Source organism: Sus scrofa, chromosome 14 (assembly GCF_054392235.1).
Source record: "Sus scrofa isolate SSC_HxYL_T2T_F1_AM1 chromosome 14, Sscrofa_HxYL_maternal_Yorkshire_Landrace_v2.0, whole genome shotgun sequence".
NCBI classification, from domain to species: domain Eukaryota; kingdom Metazoa; phylum Chordata; class Mammalia; order Artiodactyla; family Suidae; genus Sus; species Sus scrofa.
The window spans coordinates 78,077,094-78,093,979 of record NC_139396.1 but is presented as its reverse complement, the minus strand read 5'-3'; the positions used below and the strand labels follow the sequence as shown (position 1 = coordinate 78,093,979).

At 35.9% G+C, this 16,886-nt stretch overlaps 1 protein-coding gene across 8 annotated transcripts in view; it reads right to left on the bottom strand.

Annotated features, from left to right (window-relative positions):
* The window catches only part of ARID4B (AT-rich interaction domain 4B), a 159,628-nt gene that overhangs the window by 36,319 nt on the left and 106,423 nt on the right, over nucleotides 1-16,886 (bottom strand). For 5 of the 8 annotated variants that reach the window (XR_002338970.2, XR_002338969.2, XM_021074399.2 and 2 more), the window contains 5 exons: nucleotides 15,270-15,364; nucleotides 13,614-13,711; nucleotides 12,436-12,679; nucleotides 11,950-12,125; nucleotides 6,247-6,498 (listed from right to left, as the gene is read on the bottom strand). Coding sequence is in view for 6 of the 8 variants with exons in the window: in XM_021074399.2 (XP_020930058.2) it covers nucleotides 6,247-6,498; nucleotides 11,950-12,125; nucleotides 12,436-12,679; nucleotides 13,614-13,711; nucleotides 15,270-15,364 (865 nt within the window). In the remaining 2 variants the exon portion in view is untranslated. The remainder of the gene's footprint in view (nucleotides 1-6,246; nucleotides 6,499-11,949; nucleotides 12,126-12,435; nucleotides 12,680-13,613; nucleotides 13,712-15,269; nucleotides 15,365-16,886) is intronic. The other 3 variants (XM_021074401.2, XM_084996861.1, XM_084996862.1) reach the window with 2 other exon arrangements.

Here is a 16,886-nt window from a genome sequence, read left to right as displayed (position 1 = left end):
AACATGTGCATGCTGTAAAAGAATTTACAGTAACATATAGCCCTCTGACTTCCACAGTAGTTCTTAATTTTATTGCTTAATATCATATCATAAACATAAGTGAATAGGCTAGAAGACTGTGACAAAAGGGTTTGTGGAGGTGACAGTTTGGAGATGGCAGTGAGGTATCAACAAAAGAAGAATAATACACAGGAAGAGAAGTATGCAAAGGGACTAGAAAGACTTGGTGAAAAAGATACAAGCCAATTCTCTTTCTCGCTAAAACAAGCTGACAGGTATTTACGCGGAATCCACTATCAAATGGTCTTCATGTATACTTCGACTTTCAAACTATAGAAATAAAGAGATAATTTCCTAGAGTACCTTGCTTTCCTTTCTACCATTACCTGAATAATTACTTCAAAACATCAGAGTAAAATAACTTTGTATTCTTATCAATATGCCCAAGTCCAAAGGCATATATGCAATTTAGGTATGGCAGGGAAGGAACAGGAAAATTAAGCTGAAAAAGCGACAAAAATTTTCAAAGGAACAAAAGAAGACACCAAGTAGAACTGTCATTGGTGACAGTTTTGGAGGTGTGTATTTGCGGGGGGGGGCAGCAAAAGTCTTACTGGCTTGGATTTACACAAAACAATAGGAGACAAACTGGATAAGTGTAGATTACTCAATTCACTGCTGCTAGACGGAAACTGAGCAAAGATAAAGCACAGCAGGGAAAATAGGAGAAAGCTAAAATGAGTTTTCTTTGAGATGAGAGGAATTACTACAGGTCTATATGTGGATGGGAATGGTTTAGAGCAAGAAACTGACAACAGAGAAAAAAGGGGAGAATTTCAGGGTCCATATCTCTGACGTAGGCAAGAAGGTATGGCAGTTAGAATAGGTTTTTTTTTTTTTAATTTTTAGGGCCACACCTGTGGCATATTGAATCAGAGCTGCAGCTGCCAGCCTACACCACAGCCACAGCAACTTGGGATCCAAGCAGTGCCTGCAACCTATACCACAACTTACCGCAATGCCAGACCCCCAACCCACTGAGCAAGGCCAGGGATTGAACCTGCATCCTCATGGATACCAGTCAGATTTGTTTGATGTGCCACAGTGGGCACTCCTCATGAATGCTGTTCTTAACCTGCTGAGCCTTAAAGAGAATGCCTAGAAAAATGGGTTTTAGATAGTAGGGAGCTTGTTCACCCATGGCTAAAGATGAGAAGGCAGAGAACATGGCAGCAGATGTTGATAAAAGGGTGATGTAGTGGCTTTCTGTAGAAATTCTCTTCTCATTTCAATTTTTCAATGAGGTCAACAGCCAAAATAAATAAATAAGACTAGTCATTGTGGTTATTTGCTTTCCTCCAGCCAGGACCAGCTGCACAGGTGCAGGCGAGGGGTAAGAGGAGCGTTAGATTTAATCAGCACTCTTGTGGTTTTTGTCAAGTACTGCTAACCAACACAAGAACAAGAGAAGAGTGTGGGGTTTAAAAAAAAAAAAAGATTACAACAAGTGACTGAAAAATGTAAGCAAAATGAGGAAAGGTTGAGGGCATTAGAGGCGAAAGGTGGGCTGTAAATCTTGGTGGGGTTCTAGCTGTTATTGAACAAGGATAAATCCAAAACATTTAAGTTTATGGCCTTTGAATTTCAAATTTTATTTTCAAACATCAGTCCATGTTTATGGCATGATTTAGAAATTTGAGAGTTGAAAGGATCAATTAGCTAATGATACTAAAAACATCTATAAAATATTAACATCACTAGGAGAAATTAAAATAAATATAACAGAAATCTGACTATTAAAAATTACTGGGAGTTCCCACTGTGGTACAGCAGGATCAGCTGTGTCTCAGGAGCACTGGGACACAGGTTCGATCCCCAGCCTGGCAATGGGTTAAGGATCCAGCACTGCTGCAGCTATGGTTAGGTTGTGACTATGGCTCGTATCTGATCCTTGGCTCAGGAACTCCCACATGCTGTGTGTGGGGTGGCCAAAAATGGAAAAAAAAATTACTCAAGCATGATTACAATTTTTTAATGTATGGCAGTATATTTTTAAAAAAACTAAAAGAAAACACTACAATATTAATAGTGACCTTTCTTCCCGCTTTTTCTATATTGAATGTTATTTTTTATTTTTTCTAATTTTATGGCTTCACCCACAGCATACGGAAGTTCCTGGGCCTGGGACTGAATCTGAGCTGCAGCTGTGGCAATGCTGGAGCCTTTAACACACTGTGCCAGGCCAAGGATTGAACCTGCACCTCTGCAGCAACCCAAACCACTGCAGACCAATTCTTAAGCCACTATGTCACAGCAAGATCTCCTTCAATGCTATTTTTAGATAAGTTTTTAAAAATTCTATAAAATGCATGTGGTGACCTAGTAAATGCTATCAGCATTGGAAAATAGTTCTATATATTGTCACCTTATCTGAAAAATTCTGTAACAATATTATACCATTTATAAGCCATTATGTGGTTTAGGATCCAGAGTTGTGGCTATTTCCTATAAGTTTGATGTAGACATGTAAAAATGTCTCTCTTGTTTACTGAAGAGGTAAAAAATCAAACTGGCTCCCAAGTTTGCAAAAAATTCAAATTTTAAGTTATGAAATAGATGCATAAATTAAAATTAATGTAATGGTTTATAAAACCCTTTAGAAAAAAAAGAAAAATGTAGGAATTACAAAAAAACAGTACTTTTCTATCTAAGGAAGATCTTATTTTCTTTAAGAAAAATCTGCTTGCTGGAAAATGTTTCCAATGAAACAAAACTCACACAAATAGCTCCATACAAAATTTCCTAAAGTGCTATTATAATGCTGACTGCCAAAGAAGATAAAATAAAATGATTTTCATGAAATTTCATGCATAAATCTTCACTTCTAATCACATATCTCTTAAGTATAAATTCAGGGATCAAGGTGAAGATCTAAATAATAGGAAAACAGATGAAGAGCTGATAAGGATTTGTTGAGGTTCATGCTCATTAGATTAGCTTCAGACATGAAGGTGTAGCAAAAATCATAATTATTGCTTATTCATCACTAAGACAGACTCTTTTGGTTATCATTCCAGAGATAAATAGGAATATTGTTATACTGTCTATAAGAAAATTAACTGCTTAACCTACTGAAGTACAACTGTTTTCATGTATGTTTCATCACCGTTGGCATCTGTAGTGATCCACCCTACAGGTCTTCATTCAAGATGGCAGGTTTTCTTCGTTTGAATTTTCGTATCATACAATTGCTTGAATTTTCAGGAGTAGTGGCATCCTTCTCATTAACACAAGCATATCTTGTTGAACTACGTCTCATTTTTCTTTTCTCTTTATCTATATTCTTGGTTGAACCCATGGCACAAGGAAATTCCCAGGTCAGGAACTGAATCCAAGCCACAGCTGTGACCTATGCCACAGGCCAGATCCTTAACCCACCATTTGAGGTCAGGAATCAAACCAATGCTGCCACAGAAACAATGACAAGATCCTTAACCCACTGCACCACAGCAGGAACTCCTTTTTTTCTGTTATTATTAACTCAAATGCCTTAATTTAAAATCTGTACTCTACCCAAGCCCCTATCAAACTCAAAGCTAGAGTATGAAAATTCTTTTTTTCCTTAGGGCTGCACCCACAGCACATGGAGGTTCCCATGCTAGAGGGCCAATTGGAGCTGTAGCCGCTGGCCTATGCCACAGCTTACAGCAATTCCGGATCCTTAACCCACTGAATGAGGCCAGGAATCAAAACCTGCATCCTCTTGGATGCTAGCTGGGTTCACTAACTTCTGAGCCATGACAGGAACTCCCTATGAAAATTCTTTCTACCCTCTAAAGTCCAAGTGTTCCCAGGATAGAATTACTTTTCCCTTTAGTCAATATTTTCTTAACAAAACAAAGTTGCATCTTAACTGCAGACTATTTTTATGTCTCAATTCTTACACTACAAAACCTCTTCTTACTTTTTGATAATTAACAGAAAATAATCAAGCCTTGATTACAGTAAAAGCTGGAGAATGCCTAAATTCTGTCACAGAATTTAAAGCAATTTATAAAGATCACTTGGAAAACTGCCTTATTATATAGACCAAGAAAATAACTAGAAGAACTGAAAAAAGAGGTTAAAGATGATGTGACTCAGATTATCTATCTCACAAGAATACTTAGTAATTATTATTTCTTACTGATTTTTTTCATCCTAATTATTACTATTATTATTTTCTTTTTAGGGCCACACCTGGGGCATATAGAAGTTTCTGGGCTAGAAGTCAAATTGGAGCTACAGCTGCCAGCTTACGGCACAGCCACAGCCACACAGGATCCAAGCCAAGTCTGGGACCTACATGAAAGCTCATGGCAACATAGGGTCCCTAACCCACTGGGGGAAGCCAGGGATTGAACCCACATTCTCATGGATCCTCGTCAGGTTTGTAACCCACTGAGCCACAGCGGGAACTTCCTCTGTCCTAATTTTAAACTAACATAAACAAAATCTACGGTTATATCCTAGGCCAAAGTGGAACTCCTTCTACATTTATACTTAATAAAATCATTCAGTAAATAAAATAAAAATTATTAACTATCAAAGGTGGCAAAATATTCTAATAGCAGCTATATCTGAGGTCTCAAGTATCTTCCTTTGAACATTATCATTAATAGCCAGCGCTTCAGGTGAGGAAAATCAGACACTGCAGAGGCAGCATAAGAACTAACAGCCAAGAGGATAAATGACACACGATGTTAAAAGTGGCATCCGGAAAAGTTTGTTTCATCAGGACAATGCTGATGATACATATTCTTAAAATCTTTTTGGTTCGAAATAAAACTCTTAAGCATTTCCTTATGACTTAAGCTGCTATTTTCTCACAAGCTTCAGAATGGATCAGATTTGCACTCTCCTCAAAGTAAGAAAGGTAGTCAGATTAGACATGCTTCTAGAGCTTCCTATTACTACAAAAGGACAACACCAACTACACTTTTAAGAAACAGTGTATTATTTTTTAAGAAACAGAATTTGAGATGTTTTCTTAATAACTTCCCAAACCACAGAATACATTAAATATAAAGCATGAGAACTGTATTTCTCCTCAAAAACACTAGGCTCCCCAGGAAACCACCACTGAAAACTTCAATGGTTAACTTTTCAAGGGCTACAACTCTATCACAGGCTACATTTCAGATACAACCTCAAACATTCCAAAATAAACAAGGTTTTCCTTTCTTTCTTTCTTTTTTTTTTTTTTTGGTCTTTTTAGGGCTGAACCCACAGTATATGGAAGTTCCTGGGCTACAGGTCAAATCAGAGCTGTAGCTGCTAGCAACAGCCACGGCAATGTGGGATCTAAGCCACATCTGCAACTACACCACAGCTCACGGCAACACCAGATCCTTAACCCACTAAGCAAGGCCAGGGATCGAACCCAAGTCCTCATGGATGCTAGTCGGGTTCATTACTGCTGAGCCACGTAAGACACGAACTCCAACAAAGCTAAGCACTCAAATTCCAAAACTGGCTTGCCAACTTTGGATAAAGGTCAAATATAAAATTTCTTTGGATAAACCAAAGGAAATTTGTATAAGAAAAAAACTCAGTCTCGCCGTTCAGTCCCCGAGGTAAGTGGTGGTCGGACTGTGCATTATATTTTAATCAAGCAGGCTTGCCCATAACATTTCAACCACATTATTTCAAATACAAAAATTAATTGCTGAGGTTTCTGAACAAAGCTGTAATGCAAAAGCTGTTAATGAGAAGATAAGGCTTTCTTGAAATAGCTAAAACTTCTTAAGAAATCACAACTTTAAAATCCCTGCCTAGTAAAGGAAAAAATTTATGATAGTTTAAGAAGACTACAAAGAAGAGGTTACTGGGGGCAAGGCAGCTGAAAACACAAGAGAGCAAGAAGCCTGATAATTGGCTTGTAAATACCAAGAAACTCAAATTCCTTTCAGTATTCTGAGAAATTTTTCACCAACAATGTTCCCTCTGTTAATCTACATACATAACATAAAAATCAACTACATAGACTTCAGTTTCTAGACACTATGGATATCTTCAAAATAATCAAAACAGTCAAGTAGGAAGTCACTAAGCGAGGCATTTATATGCTAAAACTACATGTCTTTTATATGGTATACTATGACCTCAATTAGAATACTAATAAATCTGTAATTTGTTAAGTTTTAAAATAGAAAATTATTTTATAAGTGTTCTTAGGTAGTAATCACTAGCTAAAACTCAAGTTACCTCACATTCCATCCGCAGTAATGCACCAAGTAAAGGACCTCTCCACCTTCGACATCAGAATCTTTAATACTAGCTTCATACATTTTTTGATTTTTCCCTCGTCCATACCGCACTTGGACTTTCATGCCTGGTGGATAGCACTCAAACTCCTCTTCCTCATTGTTGTCATCATCATCTTCGTCCTCTTCCTCCTCCTCCTCCTCCTCTTCTGCTTCTTCATCATCTTCATCTTCCTCTTTATTCGTTTCATCTCTTGAAAGGTTTAAAAAATTGCAGTTAATAAAAGATACTTCATAAGCTTTTCAGTTCCAAACCACATAAATTGATAAAAATCGTGGCTGTGATTGTTCCGGGAATAGCAGGTTCCAAGTGTATGAAATTCTCTGAGTTTCAAATTTAATATTAAAAACTAAAACTGTATAAGATGACCATGGTTACAGAAAGATATATTCAGAGAAAATGAAAACTGAAAAGTAAGTGCATTAAAAGGAATCTTCCAACAGCCAGAAGAACAGAAGTTGTGCTGAACAGCAAGAAACTAGTAAAGTCGACTTTAACACTTTTCTCTTGTTTTATTGCAAAAATGTTTTACATCTCAGTTGACAAAAACAAAAATAGCCATTTTCTGACTAAAAATTATTTTTCATCCAAACATTTCCAGCCTCAGGATGTTTAAACAAAACATTTTACTAGCCAATGGCTAATCTCAATAATCTTAAAATAATTCCAACCAAGTTTTTAAAAGTTATACTAAATATTATTTTACCTTTCACAGGAATCCTACTAACTTCACATCAAGTTTTTTCTTTCTATTCTTCACCACAAGTTTTGCTTTCTTTACCACATATTTACTTAAAGTCCTCTTCTACTAATTCTCTCAACTTTAAAGTTCTGAAGAAATGGGTATATGAGAGGCCAATTCCAAATAATATGAAACTAAAAGTCATTTGTATCCTAGAAACAGCAATGCAACCATTCTGGTCTTCTCAGTATCACGTACTTTCTAAAACCAAGCATTCGTATTCATTTTATATGTCAGCCACAAATCTGTATTCAACAAACTGGAGAAAATCTTAAATTATAAATCCTCCCAACAGAGTTCCCTTATGGCTCAGTGGGTTAAGGATCTGGTGTTGTCACTGCTGTGGCTTTGGTTACAGCTGTGAACTTACATATGATGCGTGGGTACAACCAAAAAAAGAGAAAAATCCTTCCAAGCACTAGTTTTATTTTAAAAAATAAACTTCAATAAAGAATTCTCAAGTATATAGTATTTATCTGCTCTATGTTTATACTTATTACAACAATTTTCTCTCAAAAAAACCATCACTTTATAGCTGACAAATGAATAAATGTCATAAAACAGAACCACGAAAAAGCTAAATAATTAAGCTTTAAAAGTTAATGGAGGAGTTCCTGTTGTGGCACAGCAGAAACGAATCCTACCAGTAACCATGAGGTTGCAGGTTCAATCCCTGGCCTTGCAAAGTGGGTTAAGGATCCGGCGTTGCTGTGAGCTCTGATGTAGGTCACAGACAAGGCTCAGATCCTGTGTTGCTGTGGCTGAGGCACAGGCCAGCAGCTGTAGCTCTGATTCGACCCCTAGCCTGGGAACCTTCACATGCTGTGGGTGTGGCCCTAAAAAAAAAAAAAAAAAAAAAAAGCAATAAATAAATAAATAAAAGTTAATGGATATAGCAGTTACATAATAAGTCTTCCCCCATTGACGATTTCAATTTTACTTTCTTATATGCAAACTTTTCAGCAGTAACATATCCACCTATCATTACTAATTATTATATAGGCAACAAAAACAATCTACAAATAGTGATATGAGCAGAGCTGTAATCCTTTTTTATTCTTCTACTGCTTTCCTTTTATACAGTGAGGCAGGAGAGATGAAATGAAGCTTAAAACACTTATGAAATTAAGCCTGAGTTCACAAAAGTATCAAATGTGCCAATTTTCTCTGAAATACATGACAAAGTCTTCAAAGATTCTCAAAAATTATTCCTATTTTATCTATCTATCTATCTATCTATCTTTTGCTTTTTAGGGCCACACTCATGGCGTATGGAAGTTCCCAGACTAGGAGTTGAATAGGAGCTATAGCTGCCACCCTACGCCACAGCTACAGCAACGTGGGATCCCAGCAGAGTCTTCAACCTACAATATAGCTCAAGGCAATGCCGGATCCTTAACCTACTAAGCAAGTACAGGGATCAAACCTACGTCCTCAAGGATACTAGTCAGATTCCTTTCCTCTGAGCAACGATGGGAACTTCAAGAATTATTCCTATTTTAAAGTCTCATTTATAGTCAAATAAATAAACTTAAAAATTAAAAAACAACTTAAAAAACAACTCTAAACTGTAATATGAGATAAAAATATGAACACTCTTTTTGAAAATACATTAACATTTCTACAATGAAGAAAAAATTATAAGTAAGGCTAAAATATCTAAAAAATTATCAGAAAGGGTGTTACAGATAATAAATTATAATTAACAACTTTAAATGATTTATATATCTGTAATATACATATATAAAATTACAACAGTTAAGACTTTTTTTTAAGGAATATTACTTGTTTAAATCATATTCCCTGCACATCAGGGAGAAAAGGAAGTATATTCTAGTGGCTTCTATATAGATTTATTATGCACCAAAGAGATTTATCACACACTTCAGACTCATCATAGAAGAGCAAGAAATACAGAATAAGGAGTTCCCTGGTGGCTCAGCAGGTTAAGGACCCAGCATTGTCATTGTTGTGGTGTGGGTTTGATCCATGGCCTGGGAAGTTCTGCACACCTGAGAACATGCCCCCCCCCCCCAAAAAAAAAGAGAGAGAGAGAGATACAGAATAAAAAGTCTAAAATTTTAAAAATGAAAACTAAATCTAAACTATATATTACATTATATACTGCACTGAGCACAACTGGTAAAAGCCAGTAACAGCGAGCACAATCCTTTTTTTTTTTGGCAGCGCCCATAGCACATGAAAATTCCCAGGCCAGAAACCTGTAACACAGCAGCAACCTAAATGCTGTAGTGACAACATTATTGGATCCTTAACCCACTGCACCACAAAGGAACTCCCCAGTCCTACTTTTATGTGATAGTCAAGGCAATCTTTTATTTAATCTGGAATAAAAACCTAGGAGCTCCCACTGTGGTACAATGGGATCAGCGGTGTCTTGGGAGCACCAGGACTCAGATTCAATCCTTGGCCCAACACAGTGGGTTAAGGATCTGACACTGCTGCAGCTGTAGCTTTAGTCATGACTGAGGCTCAGATCTGATCTCTGGCCCAGGAGCTCCCTATGCCACGGGGGAGCCAAAAATGGAAAAATAAAAAGTGGAATAAAAATCTAATGTTCTGTATTAAAAAAAGCAATCAATATTTAAAATTTCTCATTTAATGTCAGTCTCAGACAAAAACCAAATGAGAGTCAGTCAAATAATACACTGAAGTATAAAGAAGCAAAGAACACAATTATGGACTATCAGCCAAAACAAATATTCTATTCCTCCTCCTCCTTTCAGTGGCAAAACCAGATGTAAACGCACTGAACCAAATAGAACACAGAATGCCAAGAAAGACAGCCTTTGAAAGCATAAAATGCAGTCAGCCTATAGGTTAAAAAAATTAAATTGATATATGTACTACACAAACATACATACTCAAACCCAAAACACACACAACACATATTCTGTTAGTCATCTTTCAGAGAACTACATTTTGGGAAATCAAATTTATCAACAAGGAATATGTCATCTGAACTCAAAAAGAAATATCAAACTTTCCAAGTTTGATGTCTTACTCCTTACTTACTATGGAATAACTTAAAAACAAGAAAACAACTACAGTTTATTTATACTTACTATGGGCCGGGCCAGGTACTGAACTAGATATTATACATAAATTAAATTATTTGATCTCTCATACCTGGACTATGAAAGTTCTTGGCATAGTAGCTAATTATGCAGGGAAAGTTTACATGCTAGAAAAATACTTATATATTAATTATTTGTAATTATGAAATTTTCCATTGCATTTGTCTAATAAATTCAGAAATTAGTATGGACATTCCTAACCCACAATGCTTCCAAAGGACCCACAATTCTTCCCAAGTAGTCACAACAGGAAAATTTCAGTTTGTGATATGATACATTTATAATTATCTGTGATAAATAAAAAATCCATGTTGTTGTAGAATTTTTAAAAAATCTACAAGATATAGCTTCTATCATAAAATAAGCTGAAGTGTCAACTTGAAAAACGAAGATAATTATCAGCAGAGTCCCTATTGTAGCTCAATGGATTAAAAGCTTGACATAGTATCCATGAGGATGCAGGTTTGATCCCTGGCCTTGTTCAGTGGGTTAAGGATCCAGTGTTGCTGCAAGCTACCGTGTAGGTCAGATGCGGCTCAGATCCCATGTTGTTGTGGCTGTGGCACAGGCCTGCAGCTGAAGCTCCAATTCGACCCGCAGCTTGGGAACTTCCATATGCCACAGGTGTGGCCACGTAAAAAAAGAAAGAAAATTATTCATAACAAAGAGAAAATATAAGCTTATCACAGAGCTTTCCACACAGTAGATGCTCCAGAAATATCTGCAGATTAAAAATCAGATTTTTAGGCAAGAGGCGGAATCCTTACTAAATTTCTTAATATTGAAATAGTCTCCAAGTAGCAGCAAGAATGCTTTAAATGTACATTTTACACACAGAAATATAACCAAGTGTAATGAACAAACACACTATATATCGCTAAACCCAGTTTTGTTTTTCCATGTTTATTTGCATGCTATGGCCAAAATTTTAGAACACTAAAATAAGCAAGAGGTTTTAGGCAAAAAGCTGAATATTTACTAAGTTTCTTAAGAGTTTAAATAAGTTTCAATATCAGTAAGGAGTGCTTGAAACACACATTTGTGTGTTTGTTTATTACATCAAGATATAATAAACACTTTTTACTATATTCATTTAAGCATGTTTTTTTCTCTGTCCTGCTTGTCTGCATCCTGTGGCAAAATTCTAGAAAAATACGAAAATGATAAAAATAATATTTCGTTGTACTTATTTAAAATAATCACTAATAATGGGGATGTTTGGGTTTTTTAAACCTCGGAAATAAGATGAGATGCCAAAGGTCACCTATAAATCCAGGGTTTACTGTTAGTACATAAATTACATTGCTAAATAATTCATTATTCCAAACGGACCAAAACAAGTTAATGTTACTATCATATAAAATACAACATTTTCGCTTTTTTATTATTAGTACTAATTATTAGCACTTTTCCACTCTTATTTTTTGCCTTAGAAATGCCAACAACTCTCAGAATCTACAGCCAACATACCATCTATAAACATTGGAGAAAGTCATATTCCCAAATTTATATTATCTCATTATCCAGCAGGTTAATGCATTCAGAAGTGTTTCTTCCTAGCTCAAAATTTTATAAATTTCCATGATGAGAGCAAGAATAATGAATCAAAAATATGATCTTTGGCTATAAATTTGCATTAGTAGGGTCTCTGAGGGAGGCGAATACTATTTACATAATAAATGAAAATTAAAATTACTCAATTACTTATTTTGTCAATCAAATTTACTCATTCACACACACAAAGAGCAAATTATAAGAATTCATTCAGCCAAAATGCATCTTAACCAAAAACAAATTTCTTACCCAGATTTTGCTTTTTCTTCTTCAGCTTCTACCTTTATGCTGAGGGATTCATCTATCCCAGTTGTCTCATCATCTTTATCTTCCAGATTTTCATTTTCTTCTGTTTTCTTCATGTTAATCTCTTTTTCCTGATCAGACTGTGTAGGTATAGAGTCTAATAAATTCTTTTTACCTCCCTAGAAAAAGATCAGAGGAACTAACCAATAAAGATAAAAATTGTCGACCTAATTCCATTATTTGTTAGCAAAAGGAGGTACTAACCAATACTAATACTGAGAAAGTTATTATTTTAAGAAACTCCTGCTATTCCTAAAACAGTAGGCAAAAATAGCTAACAACTATTTTAAATACAAAAATAGCACTTAATGAAGAAAATTCTTGAACAGCAAAGGATGAAATTATATAATAAATTAACTAGAAAACTTCACAGAGAATGTAGAAAATGTACCAAAGAAGGCAAAGGACTATTAACAGTATCCTATTTACCAGAGAGGGGTGAATATTTTCCTTTCTTTCAATACCCTCTTCAGTAGGCTTTTCTTCTTTCGGTATTACATTCTCCTCCTCTTCAATCTTTATTTCTTTGATTTCTGGTTCATTTTCTTCCTTAACTTTTATTTCTTTTACATTTTCACACTCCTTACATGGCTTGTTAACAACTTTCTCTGGCAAAGCCATCTGAAATTCAATATTGGCCGACCTACAGTACTCCTCAAAACCATATAAGTATCTAGAAACATGAAAAGCAGTTATATTTGGGAAAACATTTGGAAATGTTACTGTAGAGTTGTGGTTTTTAAAATATGTGTTCATTTCTTCTGTTTAAGTTCTCAGCTATTGAGCCATCTTAATATTCTGATTTATTCTAGTTTGGTTCTTCTCACTTTTTTTTCCTCAAACAGGAACATTTTTCAAAGAAAAAGAAATTTGCTAAAAAAACTATGCTAAAGAGTTCCTGCTGTGGCACAGTGGGTTAAGAATCCAAATGCAGTGGATCAGGCCACTGCAGAGGTGCAGGTTCAATCTACAGCCTGGCACAGTGGGTTAAAGGATCCACACTGCTGTAGCTGTGGCGTAGGTCACAGCTGCAGCTGGGATTCAGTCCCTGGCCCAGGAACTTCCACATGCCACGAGTGCGACCATTAGAAAAAAAAAAAAAGCTATGCTAAAAGTGAAAAGACAGTCATAGTCTTAAATGCAGTAACTGTAACAACAGTAGCTATCAGAAGTTTTAGTAAATGACATCTATTTGTTGAGCATTTCTTCTATGCCAGGCACTGGACCTCTTAGTACAGCTAAAATTTCACTCAATCATCCTGTGAGGCAAACAGTATTGTCCCATCTTACAAATGAGGAAACCCAGGTTGGAGAGAATAAATAAATGGTCCGAGGACACAAAGAGCAAACAACTGGCAGAACTTTGGCATTTTAACTTTGACACGGTACTTTCCAAACATACTTGGTCACAAAAACTTTCTTCACAGACTATCCCATAGATCCAGTATTCATGAATACACTCTAGGAAACACTATTTATTATAGAGTAGCTGCTCTAAGTAAAATTTAACTGATTTCTTCTTAAAAGAAATTATTAGCCTCAGTTAAATTCCAACCAGCTTTCTAGGTAAAATATTGAATATAGCTATATCAAGTACAGGGACTTACTTTTTATAAGCACATTTAACATTGTATCCTGCAGCTGAATTTAAGACAGGGATTCCAAGATCTTGGTAGACTTGTTTCCAAACAGCTCCACTTTCAATCTAAAGGACAAAGTGAAATGAAAACTCCCAAACTAAAATGTGGGAATATAATAAAATTTTGATAAATAACATATACATAAATACAAACATATGTTTTAATTTTTATTTATTTTACTTTAGTCTTCTTAGGGCCACACCAGCAGCATATGAAAGTTCCCAAGCCAGGGGTTGATCGGAGTTGTGGCTGCCAGCCTACACCCCAGCCATGGGGGGTCCAAGCCATGTCTGGGACCTGCACCACAGTTCACAGCAACACTTAGCTCACTGAGTGAGGCCAGGGATCAAACCTGCATCCTCATGGATAATAGTCAGGTGCATTACCGCTGAGCCATGAAGAGAACTCCCATATATGTTTTTATATTTGTTGGTTCAAGTCTCAAAAGATGAAAAATATCAATCTTGATAAATTCTAAATCAAAAATTTGATTTATAATAATGGTTTTAAAGTAAGTTTTGGTATTCTGACAAATCTGAGAGAATTACAAATGTTAAAATACTAGGCCACTTAACTTTTAAATAAACCCTGCTACAGTAAAGAAAACATCCACATTCCTTAATCAAAATCTTAATGAAAAGACACAGATAAAAATTTTTTAATGACATATGATTTCCCATAAAACTTAAAAGCTAATAAATCAATAATTTCTTCAGTTCAACAAAGATTTTCTGCATATATATTTATGTGTATATATACACACATGTTTTATATATATATATATATGTAAAGAGTGCATTATATATATATTATATAAATAATGCATTATATATATGTATCTACTGCACAGTGGTAGAGATTAAGGATAAAAAGACCAGGTGCAGTGATGCGCACCTGGAGTCCCAGTTACTCAGGAGGCTGAGGCTGAGGATCGCTTGAGCCCAGGAGTTCTAGGCTGCAGTTCGCTAAGCCCATAAGGTGTCCACACTAAGTTCGGAATCAATATGGTCACCTCCCAGGAACAGGGGACCACAAGATTGCCTAAGGAGGGGTGAAGTGGCCCAGGTCAGAAAAGGATAAAAAGAATGTTAAAAGAATGAAAAACCAACCTCTGGCTAGTTCCCTTCATGTGGAGCAGAAAAGAATCCAACTAGTATCAATGAGGAGGCAGGTTCGATCCCTGGCCTTGCTCAGTGGGTGAGGGATCCAGCACTGCTGTGGCTGTGGTGTAGACCAGCAGGCATAGCTCTGACTGGACCCCTAGGCTGGGAACTTCCAGATGCCTCGGGTACAGCCCTAAAAAGCAAAAAATCAAAAACAAAAACAAAAACTCTGTTCTCAAGGACCTTACAGTCTAATAGAAAAGAGACACGAAAGAAATAATTTCCACCAACATGGTTGTGCTATGACTCAAGTAGTTTATGGTCGTTTGACAAAAATTTAACAGTAAATCAGAAAGCTCATTTTTAAAAATATTTAACTAAATTTAAATTTGGTCTAAGGAAGCTAGTTCTGTTTCTTTTCCTTTTCTTAGGTTTTTATTAGTGGATAATTTCAGATAATTTTTAGATGAGAAAACATGTTACATGAAAAACATGTTTCACTTCTGACAGTAATACTTACATTATCAAATCCTCCAAGTTTGTGTACAAGTCTGAATAACTTAAAGAGATTCAAATTTCGATATCCAAGTACTGGTCGTTTGTTAATAGGTGTCCCTGTTAAAGAAAACAGAAAATATATTCGAACCATGGTACATTTTATTTATTTATTTATTTATTCATTCATTCACTCATTCATTCTTGGCCGCCCCAAGGCATATAGAGTTCCCAGGCCAGAGATCAGATCTGAGCCATAGTTGTGACCGAAGACGCAGCTATGGCAACACCAGATCCTTAACACACTATGCTGGGCTGGGGATTGAACCTGCATCCCAGTGCTCCCCAGACACTGCCAATCCTGTTGCACAACAGCGGGAACTACTAGAACCATGCTACATTTTAAATTTAAATTTTGAAAAGATTCATATATTTCCAGCAAATATACATAGTGCAAAGTATGCATATGAAAAAAAAATCCCTTGTTAATCAAAAACATGTCTACTACTTAAACCCATTTTATTAAAAAATTTTTTCTTGGAGTTCCTGCTGTGGTATGATGGGATTGGCGTTGTCTTGGGAGTGCTGGGATGCAGGTTCAATCCCCAGCCCAGCACAGAGGGTTAAGGATCTGAGCCACAGTTGCAGCTTTGGATCTGATCCTTGGCATGGGAACTCCACATGCCATGAGGTGGCCAAAAAAAGACAAAAAAATTTTTTTTTCCTTATACTAGATTGTTTTGTTTTGTTTTGTTTTAGGGCTGCACCCACGGCACAGAAAGTTCCCAGGCAAAGGGCTGAGGTGGAGCTGCAGCTGCCAGCCTACTCCACATCAACACGGATCTAAGCTGCATCTGTGACCCACACCACAGCCCATGATAACAAGGGATCCTTAAGGCACTGAGTGAGGCCAGGGACTGAACCAACATCTTCATGGATACTAGTCAAGTTCATTACTGCTAAGCCACAACGGAACTCCCACCAGATTTTTGAAACCTTATTTATATGATTTTATTCCACTTTCAAACTCCTGATGAGAAAAAGAATAAATATTAAATGAAACAAAATAAAATACCAACAAAACATTTTTAAAAATTAGGGTAACAAAGTTGACAGAACTGAAGAAAGTGTCAAGATATTTGATGGGCAACTACTTCACAATGACAATTATTTTATGCTACTTTCATTGTATTTTACTAATTTACTACTGCTCTAAACAATGACTCTAGAGTAAAGCTATAGTGTTGTTTCATTATAACATATGAAAATGTAGGAGAAAGACACTATAAACTATCAAATGATTAGAATATGGTAGAGGAAATAATAGGATAAAGATATATAACCTATGGCCCTTCCTAAGAAATATATGATTGGCATAACTGTATTTTTCGCTCTTTTCTAATATTAGATCTTACTCATAAAAAAAATAAAAAAGCTTAACACATAGCCTTAAGCCTTACCTTCTTGGGCTAAGCTTCCATTCATACAAATAAATAAAAGAGTAATCAAGGACATTTCATATCAAAGAATAAAGAGATACCTACACTGTATTAGCCACTATCATTTATGAGAGCAAAAGAAGACTGAGCCAGCTACAACTCATCAACAATACAAAACTGGATTATAAAAGCATGAATTCACA